We start from the raw sequence: 17,680 nt of genomic DNA, 5'->3' as shown, positions 1-17,680 counted from the left end.
AACATTCCTTTTTGTGTGTTATTATAATTATGATTTTAAAAACTTTTTTTTAACCCGTCCCTCTAAGATTAAAAACAAAACAAAAAACAAATCCTTCAGTGCAGCAAGGAAAAGGTTAACGGCCGGCTCCTGAGACTTGACGTAATCTCCTCTCGGGAAGGGCGGGGCAAAGAAGAACCGGAAGTGACAGGAGCGAGCCCAAAAGGGAAAGAGAGCGAGAGACCGAGAGAAGGGGGCCAAGGAGCTAGCGAGCGAGCGCTGGCAGGTGAGCGGGACGCGAGTTCGAATCCCAACCGGCCGGATTTGCGGGGGCGTGCGGGGGAAACTTGTGAGGCGGGGGTGTTTGACTTGGCCCCCAATGACGTTCCAGCGGGACGAAGAGGCGCTCCCTTCCTCGCCTTGCGAGCAGGGAGAGGCGTCTCTTTCAGGCTCTGCAGACCCCCACCCTCCAAATACGAGCTCTTTACCTGGGATCCCCCCAAGTGGTAGGCATACTGCCGCCCCCGGCTCCAAATCTCCTTGTCTAGTGCAGCAGCAGCAGCAGCGACCAACAGCCATGTGGCACCTGAAAGTCTGCCAGGGTGATGGTGGCATCTTCTGAGCCAGCGGGTCTCTTCTGATGCCGGTCCCTTTTTTTAGACTGGAGTTGCTGGTGGAGCGATGTGTGTCTTTATTTTCTGTACAGCGCCTACCAGGCATGAACAAGAAGCGCCTTGTGGCATCTTAAAGGCTGGCACACTTTATGCTGGCATACGGTCCAGAGAAGCTGTGGGAGAATTTAAGATAAGGCTTTTGAAGCAGACTAATAGGAAATTAGTGTGGATGAGGCACTTTTTGAAATAATGATTCATGATCCACTAGGGGGTTCCTAAAATACTAAGGGGTTTTCATGTGGTTTACTCCAACAGTCTCCCACTGATTTATGTATTGGGCACCCACTCTGCTGATGCCCCGCTGTTTTGCCCTATGATTCTGTCCCTTTCCCTATTTCCCTGCAAAGCCACAGTACCCACATAATAACAGCACAACTTCTCCCCCCTTCACTGGAAGCACTTACGGTGTGCCCCACTACCACCTTGAGGCTGTGACAGGACTCTCTCCCAAAGACTTGACTTCCTGCGCCCCCCCTCCCCCCCACGCAAAAGCAAAGCTATCTCCTTCAAGTCTCTCATTCTCAGCACTTTGTGATCTGGTGGGTGGTTAATTCTCCAAGAGTCTCCCTCTGTTAGGCTTGGATCTTTTCACATTGTTATTTTTAAGAGCTATTTGTGGGGCTTTGATTCTAAAGTGCTCCCATAGCAACTTACCTTGTTAGTTCAGGAACTGGGTTGACAACTATGTATTGTTGTCTATGGCGCTATGCACTAACAGCAGGGCTTCTTCCAGAAGACAGCCACATACTCAGAAACCATGAACGTAGCAAGTGTTGGCAAAGAAGTGCCAACAACTTGTCTTGGGGCAAGGGCTGTCCCCTGTCTGGCTCATGTGCTCTAGTCCCCAGGGTGGCTCTCTTCCACCCTCTCTCTCTGAGCCGTGGCTGTGGTGACTGGTTTGCCTTTTTGGCTCCCAGACATATGGAGGGAAAGAGGCGGAAGCCCCAGAGTGACAACCAAAGGGCAGGGAGCTCAGGGTGGCAGGCAGAGTCCCATAGTATCCAGCAGTTCTCCAGGGCTTCAAGCAGGGGTCTCTCCCATCCCTACTTGGAGATGTTGAACCTTGGAACTTCTGCATGCAAAGCTGATGCTCTACCAATGAACTGAATGTGACTGAAGTGAGGAAGCAAATATTTCCTAACTTTTATTCCTAATCGGAACAGTCTTGGCATACTATACAGTGTGTATATTTTGATATAGATATTCTCACAAGGACTTCCTTTCGCTTTAGTGGTGGAGAATGTAGAGACATATTTAAAAGGCAATGTGGTGAAACTGGCAAGATTTCTCTCCTCCTTCCCACCCCCTCGCCCAGCCATGCAGCTTGTCAGTTTCTCCAGAGCAAGCATCTTCTGGAGGACAGCAGATCTTTTGGACCACAGCTCCCATCAGCCTCAGCCAACATGGTCAGTGGCAAGGCATATGGGGAGTCAGCGTCCCAAAAATATGGAGGACACCAGGTTGCAGGAGGCTGGAGCAGAGATGGCGGAGAGAGTGAAGATAAAAATTGAACAAGTAACACAGAAGATGGGGGGAGTTCCATTGTCAGTGGCATCCTAACCAAAATGATCACTTGTCATTCCTCTGCAATACCAGCTGTCAGTTTGTACACCAGAGCTCTGTGCAGCAACTCTGCTGGAAACTTAATCAGTGCTTGAAAAAAGCAAGAGGACAATCGGGGAAGTGTGTGAGTGCCAACAGTTTGGGATGGATGAGAGAAAGGGAATAGCCAAATTCTCACTGATGAGCCAGTAATGATCTTGAGAACACTTTTTTTCTGCCAGAATCTCCAGCAGTTAGGTCACAGTAGCATTCCTCTGTACACCAGAGCATCATCCTATAAAAACCATGAGGGTTTAACCTCTAAAAGACAGGGTAGAAATGACTGAAATGAATCAATACACTTAAAATTCCCTTTCCCATCACTTGGCCATTATCACCACCTCCTGCTTGCAGTTGCATTACCCTTTGCATGCATGTGCATATGGCATTGAAAAGAAAACATGAGAAGTGAGAATGCACATGCAAATGAAGAATATCTGCCCATACTGCATCAGCCTATTTATGGAATGCAGCTTATGTTAAAGGGCTTCTGGGGGCAGAATTATATATATATTTGGCATGGGTATTTTCTTTGCAGCGGGAAAACTCATCCATGGCTTTTGTAAATCAAAACAACAACCATCCTGTGCAGTATACAAGGCTCTGTTTTATGGCTTGATGGCTGAATTCATTTGCTTGGCAATCCCACTCGTAGCCATAGGCTGATTTGATCGACAGAATTTCAAATGGGACCAGGTTCAGGGCTTTGCTCTTTTCCCGCTGCAGGATGTCTCCTGGAGCGGCGCTGCAGGAGAAGTATCGTCAGTGCTTGGAGAACAATTTCCACCAGGGCCACACTGGCATCTGCACCGACTCGTCCCTGAAGGAGCGGATGTGGCAGCAACTGCTGGAGGATCCAGAAGTTCACAGTGCCCTGAGAGGGGAGGACACCTTTGCCATGCTTGCCTCGGCCCTGCGAGGACAGCTGGATCTGGGACTGGCACTCCAGAATCTTGGCCGGGCCTTTGAGGTGCTGGAACTGGCAGCCGTCAATCTTTACTTCTTCCCCTGGCGCAAGGAATTTGGAACCATAAAAGTGAGCATTGTGGGGGGGAAGTCAGGCATTGTGGGGGCAGAGGGAGGAGGCTACACAGGACTCTGCTATATTGCAGACAGAAACAGTTGTTTATTTTACTTATTTGAATTCCTTCCTTCCAAATCATGCAAAGAGCAGCTCACCTCACGTATAGATGTGCAGTGTATAAAAATAAAGCCAACCACCTTCCATTCATTGGTGTGCAGAGGTTTACTTAGCCTCTCAGCACCTTTTCCTTCATTTCCTGATAGTTTCCTATCTCGGTCAGAGTAGTAATATTCACAGCTGAAATCCTGAGTCTGCTTCTCTTCCAGAGAACTGAAGGAATCATTATTCTTTATTAAATTTCTGTGCTGCCTTTCCTCCTAAAGGAGCCCAGGGCAGCAAATAGCAAAATGGCAGAAACAATACAATTAAATCTAAAATAAAAACAAATTTAAAGCTTCCTTTTTAATTTTTTTTTTTTAAAGCAGTCACATACTCCCACAGCTGCTAATTTCATGGCATGGATAAATTTCATACTCATTTTCAGTAACTGTATCTTTCAGCCATCAGATGCCAGGGTAAACAAGAATGTTCTTAAGTTCCTCCTGAAAGTTAATAACCAGAGAGACAAATGTGCTTCACCCAGGGAGAGCATTCTGCAAACAGGGAGCCACCACAGAGAAGGCCCTGTTAACTGGTCAATGACAGCTGGGCAGCATGTATAAACTCATGCATAATACGAAAATAATATTGTTGCTGTGTACCATGCCTGTAGTCACTGAACGAACAAACAAACTTGTGGTTTTTGTGTGCTTGAAACACTATGAGTTGTATCCAAAACTAGTCATATTCACAGAGCTTCTGAAATTAATGAACCTAAGGTAGTCATGTTCATTTACTTCAGTGGGTCTGCTTTGAGTAGGACTAGCATTGACTGCAACCTTGTATTATTTTGAACACTGGATTGTTTTATCAATGGCTGTGTAAATTGCTTTGTAACCAAGCAGTCAGCAAATGCTGTACAGGCATACCTCGGGTTACAGCCGCTTCAGGTTGCGTTTTTTCAGGTTACGGACTTCCAAAACCTGGAAGTACTGGAATGGGTTTACTTCTGGGTTTCGCGGTCGCGCATGCGCAGAAGAGCTAAATCAAGCTTTGCACATGTGCAGAAGCGACAAATCGCAACCCGCGCAGACGCAGGTTGCAAACATGCATCCTGCATGGATCACGTTCGCAACCCAAGCATCCACTGTAAATAAGTAACAGTATTAAATTTGTGTGTCGAGCAATGCAGGGCAATAACCTCTGTGTCTTTCTCTGCAGACCTTCTCAGGTGTTTACGTGCACGTCCTCCAGGGAGTCCTGCCTGAGGCCGACATCACCAGGAGTTTCCGCCGGCTGGGCTACATCCCGAGAGACAGCCTCCACCTGGTCATCGCCCAGTTGCCCCCGAGTGCCAGCCTCCTCGCTGCAGCCTGCTGCTTTTTTGCAGCCAGGGTCGAGTGCGAGATCCTGGGGAAGATTGTGCGGGAGCTGGAGCCGTATGCCGCTTCACCTGAAGATCTTCTCCAGGCCCGCAGGGAAGCCAAAGGCAGCCTAGAGAACTGTGTGGCCAAGTTGCAGAGCCTGGTGCGGTGGCCTAGGGGCAGAGATTTCCGCGTGGAGCCAGCTGATGCAATAGACCTGTACAGGGAGAGTCCGGAAGGGCAGGGCCCGTATGGCGACCCTTTGGGACCTAGGTTGCCATTGTCATCGCAGCAGCACCAGCACCCCATTCCCCTCTGCGAGCGCAGCAGCCCCCGGTTGCGGAGCAGAGAGCAGCACTTCCAGACTCCGCAGGGGCTTGCGGAGAACAGGAGCAAGATGTGGGTGCTGGGCCCGGAGGAGCCACCGTACGGCAACGGGATCCCAGCCTTGGAGGGCCCCGATCTGGAGACCTCCTTCTCCTTTATCTCCCTGCGGCGGGAGCTCAGCAGAACTACGGAAGCGGACTACCCCACGCCTCCGGGAAGCCGCTTCTTGTCTCCCATCCCTCACTACGACAGCCCTGGCGGCCCCCAGCTTCACCGGGGCAGCAGCCCAGCCTCTCCCTCAGCAAGGCAGCCAAGGAGTCCCCAGCTGAGCCCCACGGGGATGCACCGAGCTCTGGTGCCAGGTGCAGGGATGTCCCCAACAGAGCCACCGCGCTATCACCTGCATTCGTGCATGCGCCCGGGCACCCTCCCGGCCTCCTGCTGCAACACCTGCAGATTGCTGCACGGCGGCAGCTGCGATGGAGCGCAGGTCTGCCGGAGCAGCCACCACATGGAAGAGCTGCAAAGCGAGAAGCAGCAGCGCCTCTGGCTGCAGAGGACAGAGGTGGACAAGCTGCTGCACGAGGGGCTGCCGGGAGTCTGGCAATAGCGCGCGCTGCGAGAACCCACCAGGGCATCAACCGGACCTTGGACAGAAAAGCTGCTTCCTCTGCAGTTCTGAGGCTTCATCTAGAACTGCACACACAGTCTGCTTTTCGTCCTCCTTCTCCCAGGCCTTCCCTCTCGGTTTTCTGAAAAACACTTTCCCTTATTTTTGTTTCAGAGGAAAAAACAGCCAGACACTCACTTTTCAGCATACATTCTCTTTCCCCTGCCAACAGGACTTTTCTCAAATCCTAAATATTTTGAGGATTTAGGTGAACAAATTTGTTGGGGTGGGGGGGATCCACTCCTAAACAGTCTCCCGCAGTAGTGTTTGCTGGACAGGTGAGATTCTCCCCCCTCCACTTCCCTCATCCTTTCCACTGAGCATTTGAGGGGGCACTGCTTCATCTGAAAGTGGTTCCAGCTGGCTGACAAGAAATGGCGAGTCAATTGACATGTTAGAAGGACACGCACACCCCTCTGCCAGAATCCATCTTTTGTAATATCAGGGCACAATGAAGTTTTACATGATGCTCATCTGCTCCCTCTTTGTGTATTTCAAAGGATGTAGGGCAGCGTTTCCCCAACTGGGTGCCATCCAGTTGTTTTGCACTACAGTTCCCACCGTCTGCAGCCAGCAGAGCATTAGAATGCTGGGGCTGATGGGAACTGTAGTGGAAGACATCTGGAGGGCACCAAGGTTTGGGGGGAAGCTACTATAGGGAGCTGCCATGGGAGAAGATGGGCTGAGATTACAGGAGGGGGTGGAGGTTGCCTCTCCTTGTTTATACCTTTTCCTGAATCCTTGTGGCTCTCCTCTGGAAGCTGAGACAGCGCCGGAAAAGCCTTAATGCTGAGTTTGAGTCTCCTGCTACTAGGCAGGGGCAGAGCTGTTCCCAAGCCCTCAGAGGCACTCAGCATCTCCCTCGTGGCTTACAGAAGCAGAGGTGCAAAATAAACAGAAATGTAATCTCCTTTGTTCTCTGGATTTCTTTTCTCCCTTCCCCCACCTACCAGTAGTGTGGGTAGTTGAGTTCCAGAGTTTGAATACTCACTGGAAGGAACCCAGCTGGGAACTACGTAGCTCAGGGGTAGAGCTGCTGTGTTGCACGCAGGGGGTCTGAGCAGCAATGATTTAAAAGGGCTGGGTAGCAACTTCTCTCTGCCAGAGACCCTGGCAAATAGACAATATTTGGCTAGATCATTGGTCTTCAGCTGGTAGGCTGGGATCCACTAGCATAGGGCTTTGGAACCTCTGGCTCTTTGGTCAAATTTGGCCGGGACTAGGTCACCGTTTGGCTCAGGGTTTCCATTTTTCTCAAACCACGCCCACCTGCCGTCATATGTGATGTCATATATGGGGCTGGTACACAGCTGCACAACCAAGTTTTCTGTGGGCAACTGGACTGAGCAGCTACTCCCTGCTGAAAGCATGACATTAGATGATTGGCAGGTGATTTGTCCCATGGGGTGGGGATATCATGCTACCACCATAGAAATATATGGTAAAATATTAAGAATTCCATCTCGGAAAGCATGCTTAGATAGCTGGCTCTCAGGTCTGGAAAAGTTGAAACTACTGTTAGCTGTTTGGCTTAGTGTAAAGCAGCTGCATACGTATCATGGAGTTAACCGATCAGAATTTTCTGATCATTAAAGACAAGCACTTCCAGAAGTAAAAGATGCACTTATCTATTACAGTAGTTGTTTTCAAGGCTGTTCTGAAAACTTCCCTCCCACACTTTCTTCCTTGGCCACCTAGTCTTCCCAGTGTCACTTTGGCACTTGCACAAAAGTCAGGAGGCAGGTGTAACTGGTCAGTTCTCTTTTTGATGCTTCTGGCATAACTTTGGCCTCCTAAAGGTGCTTCAAGCACTGTTTTCTGTTTCCCTACACAAAGCAAAGTAATACCACAGCTCTAGCAAAAGGATTCTGCTTGAGCCCTCGTTTGCTGCTGCTGCTTGACTGTCCATGACAAGTGGGTGAATTTTCAATAATGGAGAAGAGCTTGAATACACTGCTGTGCTCCAGAGCCACTACCATTTTCACCTCTGAATCAGAAAGGAAGGCCTTCAAAAGCTCACTAGACCAAGAAGGGATATATGCTTATGTGTTTGCTACAATAGAGATGCGAAGAGGTTGAAGTCCCTGATCTTCTAACCCCCACCCACGATAAGTTGCTAAGCAGACCTTGACGCACAGAACAAGCAGTGCATGCAGGCAGGGATGCAAAACAGTGTGGGAGTTAAAGGCGCCTGGGCACCTCTAAATGCAGAGATGCTGCTGTTGCTGCCTAGGAACTTCCCTTCACTATATATAAGGCTGCCTCCTAGGGATCTGGCATCTCCCTCCCCACCCTCCCAGTCCTTCTGCTAAGGCTCACAGCAGCTTTAGTATTTACCCTCCAGGAGCACTACTCAAAGACAGCAGCGGCAAAAGACTTTATTGAGACACAGTCCTGGTTCAGTCTTGGGTTTTGCCCGCAAATAAGGGGCAGGATAAGGGGCTACTATTCGGCCCTGCTCTTTCCATCATGGGAGAGTCAAGCTGATAATTCAGGAGCTTCGGTGCAGCTTGGCAAGCCAGCTCCCAGTTCGTAATCAGTGTCTCCCAGCAGGGGCAGCTGATTCCTATGAAGAACATGGGAGCTGTCCCGATACCCTCTGTAGGCTCCTGGCTCTTCGCCCCGATGCCGCTGGCAGCTCCCAGCACTGCCTCTCTTCAAGCTCTGTCCTCTGAAAGAGAAACAGAAGTACCACAGTGCTGCAATTGTTTCAGATTTGCTTTTTTGCACTCAGGCAACAGCAACCATGGAGTTGGGAGGGGCTAGAAAGGTTATCCAGTCCCAAACTCCGCCAGTGCAGGAAACCCCCTTCTAGGGCATCGGTGGTCTCTGCTTAAAAACCTCCCTGAACCTTCCCTAAGCATCATTTGCTGCTGCTTTCAGGATCCAGTATTTCAAAGGTGTTTTCAAAGACTTCATGCTATTCATATGCCCCTTTTGTTTTAGCAAGGGCTTCAGTGCAACCTGCTTTCTGATCCCAGAGCATGCCATACTCCTAACCATTCATCAGCTAATGGGTGGCTGGAGCACACCTTGCTTCAGCAAAGGAACAATCGGTAGCTTCCTTTAACGCCCTATTGTTCCTTTGAAGCCACGTTGGCTGCTGCTTAAGGTGTGGAGCAGGTGGGCATGGTTTGCTAGGAGCAGCACGGAAGGCCAAAGTTGGCCCATGGGCCACAACTTCTGCACTCTGCTTTCAGCTTCCTGTGGTCATAGCTGTGTGAAAGCACATGGGAGACATAAACAGCAGAGAATAGTGGAGCAGCTTCAGCTTCATGAGACTCCTAGCTGGTTACATTTCTAGGTTGGTGGTGGGGAATCCACAGTCCACGGGTCTAATTAGGCCAAGCCTCCACACCTGACGAAGCCACAGTCACCTGCATTGCACCTGACATCATATATCGCATCTGGTGTCAGGTACGTACAGACATGGCCAGGCTGAAATGGGGTTTGCAGGCAGCGTTGACTAGCTGATTGGTAGCCCCTGCAAAGCTGTGCAAAGTCCCATGCATCTGTCAAACGTGGCCACCTACCTGTCAATCACCTCACATAACAATGGCATCATTATAAGGTTGAAGTGTCCTCTGCTTCAGAGTACGGTATCTGACAAAGTGTGTATTACACACGAAAGTCCCACCTTGAAAGCTTATATTTAGTTGATCTTAACGGTGCCACTGGAATTATTTAAAAATATTTTTTCATCTTTTTATTTCTTATGATCAGGAGACCAGTAAGCCATCTACTCAACTAAGGGGAGGACCATACCTGAGTGGTAGAAAATGCCCCGGGTTCAATTCCTGGTGTCTGGAGGTAGAGCTGGGAGACAGCTCTGCCTGAAATCTCTGGAAAGCTGCTGCCAGTCAGTGTAGAGTAGACAATACTGAGCTAGATGGACCAATGGTGTGGCTTGGTATAAGGCAGCTTCCACTGTTGTTAAGTGCACTTTGCTCTAGCCTTCGCCCGTCCTTACCAGGAGAAGTGTGCATCCTCAGGGCCGACTGCGCTTGCCTGCGCACTCTACACTGGGGGCGGCCCTCTTGTTGCGATGGTGTGGGAAGGTTGGCATGAGCTCTGGCTCGCAGGCTGGAAAAAGAGGGAGAAGATGAATCAGGTTGTGGCGGCAGCCCTGAGTGTGGGGAAAGGAAGCCACAAGAGACTTACGCAAAGGCTTCTCCTTGAAGTAGGAGCTCTCCAGGCAGTCGCCAGCTGTCGCTCTGAAGAGGAAGAGGCATGAAAGCAAGGGATGAATTCACCTTTCACTTGCTTATCCCTCTATTCCACCCATAAATTTCTGGCTTAGGAAGGCTGTTCTCCTGCAGCGGCTCCACTCTTCCTTCCTGAATGTGCCTCTGGCAAGCCAAGGGCTCTGGCCAGAGGATATCACAGGAGCAATAAAAGACAAGCGAGCAGGTGCCCACCTTACAGCTAGCTCATTTATTCAAGGATGCAGCTAGTCTCTCCCAGGCAAGGAAGGGCTCACATCCAGGAACCTGTGCCTTGTACAGTTGCACAGATATTACATGCAGGGTCTAATCCATCCTGCTCAGGATTCTGATTTCCTGTTGTGACTACCTGCTGTAGGTCATCCCCCTATGCTGTCTCTGAACCTGCATGTTCTGCTTTCAACTGCTCTGTCCTCCACCAAGTTACTTCATTCCTTTGGAAAGCTGCAGGAGCACTCCACGGGTTAATTGTGGCAGCATGTAAAGCTGCTGCTTTTGTCTCTCTCATAACCTTGCTGCTGATTGGTTTAGGTGGATGACCCTGAGAGCTTCTGTATTTTGACCGGGGATGGAGAAAACACTTCTGCCCTGGCTAAATTTTAGTTGCCCTTTTCTAACTCTACCTGTCTGGGCACCGATCAGAATGGCGAAACAGAATTCCAAAAGGCAGGCGCATCGCAACAACGTCGGCCTCTTTCCCAGCCTGGGTCCAGTTACCTTTTCTTGGGATCGTACATGAAGAGGAAGTTGAGAAGTCGAAGGCCAGCCTCCGACAGCCAAGGGAACTTGTGCTTCAGGTTATTGTATGGCTGCTTGCGCAGGGTGTACTGGCTCACCAGTGGCAGCTTGGAGAAGCCCTGGAGGTGAGAAGGACACAAAGGCACTAAATAGAGCATTTGCCTCTAACATATGGCTTAACTTGCTTGCAGGAGCCATCTAAAGAAGGGATAACCAGGGATGCGGAGGGGAGGGGGGAAGCGGCACATGCTAAGACACCAAATGTTGATTTTACCATTATATTGTACTGTAAGCTAGTTCCTACATACACTCACACTACTTTCTATCCATCCAGACAGGAAGGCATCATCAGAGTTCAAGGAACCATTTCAGCCAGCTAAAATTCAAGGAAGGTGCAAAGCAGAGCTGGTGAAGGGTGTGACCTGGGGAAAGTGGGTGTGGCTGGGGAAACTCTTAAGGGCCAGATAGAGAGACTTGGAGGAGCATATTTGATCTGATGTCCCCCATCCCTGATCTAATGCTACAGCCTCTCAACAGTGCACCTGATCTCCTCGTATCTTACTGCAGCCTGCATTGCATGGGTTGATGGGGGTCGGACTGCGGGTAAGCAGCCATGCCTTTGCATATTATATTGGCCAGAGGACCTTTCCACCACCTGCATTTCTGCAACACTAAGGAAAGGCTACGTAAGAAGAGGCACAAAGGGGCAAAACCCAAGCAGGAGGAGGGAGCAACAAAGCAGTGGGATGAGGTCTGGGGAGTACTCACTGGCCAGATGGTCTCGTTGGGCGTGCCCAGAAGCTGCACAATCATGTCTATCTGCTGGATCTCAGAGCTCCCAGGTAGCAACGGCTTATGAGCCAGCAGCTCTGCCAGGATGCAACCCACTGCCCTGCAGGGAAGACTCACAGTTAACACAGAGAGGCTAGCAGCTATTCCCTCCACCCTCTCAGGCCTAGGAAAAACCAATTTGTCCACAGAGCCATGAATCCAGGCCTCAAATGATGCATTTTTCCTTTCTGTCCTCCTAATCCCCACATTAAGTGTGGGGGATGGAGGCAAGGAGACGTCTTCTTCCCTCACCACATATCTATGGCGGTGGTCTGTGTTATTGTCCCCAGAAGCAACTCAGGGGCTCGGTACCTGGAAAAGAGGGGAGAAAGTGTTCCAGGGAAGGTCGATGTCAGCTTGCAAGGGCTGGTGCATTGTGATGCTGGATTTTGTAATTTGAATTCAGCAGGCAATGGGCATTTCCTTAATTGGAAAAAGAGGGATCTTTTTCTGTTGCAATAGCCCCGCACCTTTTTGTCCCTGAGGGCTGCACTTGGTATTGGGGTGGCGGCCGGGGGAGGGGAAATCACACGCACGCACCCTCCCTCCTCTTTCTCACACAAGAGGCAGAAGATGCACAAACAGAATCTCATTGATCCCCTCTGCACATGTTCCTCCTTCCTGCTCCCAAGCATAAGGGCAGCGAATCTCCCTTCAGCCTGTCACAGGCAGCCAAGTGATAACGAGGGCCCTGAGCGACCAACGGTGAGACATAGGGAAAGACTGCACATCCTGCACATTGCCCACCTGCTTCCCTCGTCACATTAAACCTTAGTTAAAAGAAACCTCTTGTTAACGTGCTGCTGCTCTAAAGTCCTGCTGTGTTCCTCGTCTGCTGCTGGCAGCTCTAGGAGCAACAAGCCATAAGCCTTGGCTTGCTGTTGTCTGAACCAAGACTTGTGATTTGTTTCTCTCCAAACAAACCACAAGTGGAAGCCAAAGTTTGTGCCTGACCCATGAGTCCAGGTCTGCACATAATGGCAAGCCAGATACTGCTTTTTCCTTCCACAGTGCTACAGGAGATGTGGAGGAGGAAAGTGCATAATTCTGAGCAGTGGGCACCAGCACACTGCTTGTTCACCTTAAACCATTGCTTATTTTTAACCAGGGTTTTAAGGCTTGCTGAATCAGGCCCCTATATGTGTCAAGAGCAGAAACTCTTGTCCTGCTTTGGCTCTGGTCTCAATCACATTTCCTAAGTATACATGTCAGAAAGGTGTGGAGTCTTCTTTCCATGAGCTTCATTGCCATGCCTTCCCCAGGCAATTATTTTGAGTTGGTTTAGTATCAAAACCATAAGGAAGCAGCCTATCAGTGAAAGCAAAGCCCCTTTCCTCCTTAACTACCCCCTCGCCCAAAGGTAGTGATTGTGCAGGAGTGTTGATTAGTCAAGGGATGCTCAGAGTCTACTCACCAAAGTGTGACAACTTTAGGAGTCATGGGTTTCAGGGGGACCCTGTAAGCACGAGCCAACCCAAAGTCCGCTGCAAGGAAACAGGAGACACTCAAGGTCAAAGGGCAGGTCCAACTGCATTACAAACCAATCAGGTATGTGTCTGTGATGGTGGAAGTCATCAAGGGAGGCCAGATGTTGGCCAAACACTCACCCGTCTTTACACAACCTTTGTCAGTCATGAGCAAGTTGGATACCTTCAGGTCCCTGTTGTTGGAGGAAAGAGGAGTTCACCGGGGGACAGACAAAACCAAGTGCAGCCCTTCCCCAAATCCTGCTCCTTTAAGCAGCCTCTCTCCCACACTGACACAGATAGTAGCAGGCCTGCAAGCTACATATTGATCTCCAGTCAAATGCCCAGTCCCTGCTCTTCTCTCACCTGTGGATTATGAAGTTTTCATGCAGGTACTGAAGGCCCTTGAGCACCTGGAGAATGATACACTTCACCTGCAATGGGTTGGAGCAAATGAATGGGGCATCATTAAGGAGCCACCTCTCTTGCATAAAGTACAGACTACTTTGTCTTGCGCCAGATTCTGTTCTGGGGTTCAAAGATCCACAGAAAGGCAACACAAGAAGCTGAAAGGATTAGTCTTCTTGAACTGACATAAAGCATACTTTACCTTATGGGCCAATGGTCTGTCTCAATATACGGCAGCTTCCTATGATGTGGATGATGCCCAAATACCTCAGCCCAAATTAACCCACCAGGCTACTCCCGCTCTATTTGAACACCTACATACTTTGATTCTTTTGTTCAAGCTTTGCTTTTAAAAAGTGCCTTCTTCTCTTTCTTCCATCTCAAATTTGGTCACAACCATGCCTTGGGTTCAACAAACTGCACCTTTTTATGACATCTCTTTCATTCTGATGAAGACAGTGATCCGAACAATCAACACAAGGCTGCTACTTTCCCCATCTCACCTGAGCTTCAGAGAAGGGAGCCTGCATGTTCTCCAGGAGGCTGGCGAGGTCCTGCTCACAGTAACCCATCACAAGGAAAATGCTGCAGGACAAACACACACGTTTTCTTTTCTGTAGTTGGAGATATAGCTACCCAAGAGGCCAGAAAGAAGTGGCTTAAAAGACAGGCTCTTGACTGCTTGAGTCATATTCTGGAGGCCACAATGCCTTGGAAACCATGCTTCGCTTTCAGAAACAAAGTAACCCCCACCCCCAGCTTCCTTTATTCCTGCTAACCTCCATCCTGATTGTGTGCAAAGTTTCGTATTTTTAAAGTTTGTACTTTTTATTTTTTTAAAAGATTATATAAGCCAGCCTTAGCATTCACGAAAAGCTGATGTAACTGCAGTGGGGAGCCTCTCACATGCAGGTTGAATAAGACACGCCCCACGACGCCAACTGGGGCAGCTACCTGTAGGGCAGGTAAAGATACAATTTGCACCAAAGTCCTGTGCCTTTGCAACTTCTGCTAATCATCTTATGGTGAGTGCCTACAAAGTCCTGTGTTTTTCAAGTGCCACCTATCAGCTGATTGCCAGAACTTGCAAAGTGCTGTGCTTTTGCCTGTGCAGTTTTAATTTCAAACAGCATGAGCAAAGGAAGATGGGTCATCCAATGCTATTACAGTGTCAGGTGTTTTGACAGATCCAGTTGTCAAACTTGGCCCATGGGAGCAGTGAGGGAGGTAAAACTCTTGCCCACTGGCAAGATCCAGCTCCCCACTCTTGGGTGACATAAAATGGCAGCTTTGGGGGACAGGAACGAAAAGCCTCCTGCTTGCGGTAGAGGAAAGGTTATGGGGACAGGAAGGGCCTGGTCAGTACCTCTCCAAGTGATTCCCCACCACCACCTCTTTCAGTTCCACAATGTTGGGGTGCTGGAGCTTCAGTAACAAGGTGATCTCTCGTAGGCTGCTGATGGGAATCCCTACAGGGAGAAGTAGCACATTAAGACGACAGTGGGCAAGACTAAACACAAAGTATGTTTCATTGAGCCAAGACCAGCAGGGATGCCTCAGAGCTCTCCCATTCTGCTCACCATCTTTCTCTTTGTCCATCCGCACCTTCTTCAGTGCCACAATCTCATCTGTTTGGGTGTCCCGGGCACGATCTGGAATGGCAATGCAATCAGAGTTCTGTGCCTGGGGAAGCCACTCTCCACCTTCCACTCCTCCAGACAAGCTAACGTAGAGCTGGGAGCGCTCCTGGACTCAAGTGCCAACTCAAAAGTTGCCTCTCATCAAAGTGGCTTTACACAAGCCACTTTCCTACCTCCTTTCTTGCTTTTCCACCTGGGATTACCATTGTCCTAAATCAGATGGTGTGAAAATGTCATCAATGACATTTACGCCTGAAAAATATACATCTATTATCACTGGAGAGATTTCAAAGAGAGCTGGAGAGGGTGTGTGCATGGCCAAGATCAGGGAGCTGAGATTTTGAATTCCAACTACACCTGCTTAAGTCATAACATCAAGGAACAGACAGGACCTTAACCAGCTCTGGGGCCACCCCCTGTGTTCCAGATCGTCTTGGGTCACACACAGCACCAGTTCTTGACCGGTTCATGTGGCAGCACTCACACACAATGCCGTAGGTCCCTTCTCCAATACGATTTAGTTTCTCGAATTCCTTCACACTCCGACATCTTCCCAGCTGAAACAACAGATGGGTCACAGAACTAAGTCCCTGCTTGATTCCTGAGGAGATGCTGCTGAGGATCCTGGTCATATAAACACAGATCATTACACCATTCCTAGGCGTCTCCTTACAACTGGAAGATGGTGAATAATATTATTTCTGCTTCTTTGCACAACTTTTTATTGTTAAATAACGTAAAATGGTAGAAATTTTTAAACCTGCTTTTCAATTAAAAAATTCCCAAGAGTGAGAATAACAACAATAGCACAACTTAATAATACTTTTCAGTGTTATGCAGTAACTGCACATATAAGTGAGAGATATATATATATATATATATATATAGCCATGCAGAGCACCCTCATACACACCCACTTGGAAGTAAGACCCATGGGATTAAACTGGAATCACACCTTACCCACTTATCCCTCCTGGGGATTTAGCAATGTTTTCAATGCCAAGGTTGCGGGTTCGATCCCTGTATGGGACAGCTGCATATTCCTGCATTGCATTGGACTAGATGAGCCTGAGGGTCTCTTCCAACTCTACAATTCTATAATTCTATGAAAATTATGTCTACGTGGAATGAAAGTTGCACATGGTTTCAGTATCGATGAAATACGCTCGGGGCAAATAATCTCACCATCCACAGTCAGCCCCATCAGCATGTGCCAAGGCCACATTTGCACAAGCAGTATTTGCATGTTCAGGGCTTAATAAAACGCACAATCCGCAGCTCTTCTGCGGATGTTTCAATGTAGGATTTGCAAGCGCCAGAGAATAAAAACCCTGCACCCCCCCTGCCCCGTCCGCCTTGCAAACACGTAAGAGGGGCGGAGCAACTGTTCCACCGCAAAGTCTCCTGGGAGTTGTAGTTCCACTTACCCTGTGTCCTTGAGGTACCGTGAAGAAGCCGCCGCCGCCGCCGCCGCCGCCGCCTCGGAGCCGCTTCAGCCGCAAACTCTCTGACTCCGGCTCAGCCGAACCCGCCTCCGTCATGGCCGAAGCAGAGCGCACTTCTACTTTCCCCACAGCCACTGCGCATGCTCAAGCCACTTCCGTACAGTTACAGTATGAACTTCCGCACAGAGAACCCAAGCAACGGTTGCTACGCGAGCCCTTTGCCCTGAGCGGGAGAAACTGGGGTACTAAAAATGGGCGAGGGGGAGAGAAAGGAAGGATCCAGTCCTCCTAGATTAGACTGAAGAGTGGGGAACACACCTTTTCTAAATTATCATTTTTTCTGCATAGCGTTCTAAGTGGCTTACAGAACATAAATAACAAGTTCCAAAATTACAATTATTATTATTATTATTATTATTATTATTATTATTATTATTATTATTATTAGCCTTCTAAAAAGCACCCCAAAACTTTAATACTAAAGCTGTACATAAGGTAATATACAGCAAAATATAGAGGCTGAGTTTAGATGCTTTGCCATTGGTAGAGGGCGTTCGGAAGAATGTGATGCTTTAGCCCACCTGGGCTTTCATTCTCCTCCAACCATCCAATGTCTACAAGGAGAGATGCACCTGTCAGAAAGATGCACCTATCAGGATCGAGACTACATCTCGATCTAGGCCATGTCATCTAGGCCATGCAAGGAGTTGCAGTGGAACATTATGTGTTGCCAACTTAAGTGGCTACTCTCTGCTCCATTTGACCAAGCCTGTGATCCTGGCAGGCCAAGAGGGGCCAGGAAGCATTTCACCAGAAATAGCAATGGCTGAAGCGGAGTAGTTGCCATTCACAAAGTGTACTCCCCAGTGTTGCTTTCACTGGTACAATAGGCACTTTTCTGCATGTTGGGTTTCATAGCCACACCCACAGTGCATGCTTACTCTGTATGATGTTGGCCTGAATATATTTTGTAGCATTTATTCTAATATTTTAAATTGCAAACTGTCTTTGCCGAAAGATTGTACATAAAAGTGATAAAATTAATAAATGAATAGTTCCTCCCTACACGTAGGGGTGCCTTACTCTTGCATCTGCAGTTAGAGAAGTGGAGGTTCCTTTTGCATCATTGTGTCTTCCAGGCATAATAAGATGTGTGTGAGGAGAACCTGAGCTTACAGGGTTACACAGCT

At 48.9% G+C, this 17,680-nt stretch overlaps 2 protein-coding genes across 3 annotated transcripts; one reads left to right on the top strand and one right to left on the bottom strand.

The window, feature by feature from the left end:
* The first annotated feature begins 177 nt into the window (after nucleotides 1–177).
* SPATA2L (spermatogenesis associated 2 like) lies at nucleotides 178–6,649 on the top strand. 2 transcript variants are annotated; one of them, XM_081017833.1, is made up of 3 exons: nucleotides 178–265; nucleotides 2,982–3,291; nucleotides 4,600–6,649. In XM_081017833.1, exons 2-3 carry the CDS (start codon nucleotides 2,983–2,985, stop codon nucleotides 5,677–5,679), a joined length of 1,389 nt encoding a protein of 462 aa, XP_080873959.1. In that variant the 5' UTR covers nucleotides 178–265; nucleotide 2,982; the 3' UTR covers nucleotides 5,680–6,649. The 2 variants fall into 2 exon arrangements, with proteins under 2 accessions (XP_080873959.1, XP_080873960.1); XM_081017834.1 differs by lacking the exon at nucleotides 178–265 and adding an exon at nucleotides 304–485.
* A 1,452-nt stretch (nucleotides 6,650–8,101) lies between these two features.
* On the bottom strand, nucleotides 8,102–16,637 carry CDK10 (cyclin dependent kinase 10). The gene is made up of 14 exons (XM_081017851.1): nucleotides 16,473–16,637; nucleotides 15,530–15,602; nucleotides 14,986–15,057; nucleotides 14,772–14,874; nucleotides 13,909–13,990; nucleotides 13,364–13,431; nucleotides 13,139–13,191; nucleotides 12,946–13,015; nucleotides 11,784–11,843; nucleotides 11,469–11,592; nucleotides 10,680–10,819; nucleotides 9,901–9,953; nucleotides 9,710–9,822; nucleotides 8,102–8,410 (listed from the first exon to the last, which is right to left on the bottom strand). The coding sequence occupies exons 1-13, from the start codon at nucleotides 16,584–16,586 to the stop codon at nucleotides 9,728–9,730; spliced, it is 1,107 nt and encodes a 368-aa protein (XP_080873977.1). The 5' UTR covers nucleotides 16,587–16,637; the 3' UTR covers nucleotides 8,102–8,410; nucleotides 9,710–9,727.
* Between the last annotated feature and the right edge of the window lie 1,043 nt (nucleotides 16,638–17,680).

Source organism: Podarcis pityusensis, assembly GCF_964106645.2.
Source record: "Podarcis pityusensis genome assembly, chromosome: 8".
NCBI lineage: Eukaryota > Metazoa > Chordata > Lepidosauria > Squamata > Lacertidae > Podarcis > Podarcis pityusensis.
Note: the sequence above shows the minus strand (reverse complement) of the source record. Positions and strands in the feature narration are given on the sequence as shown.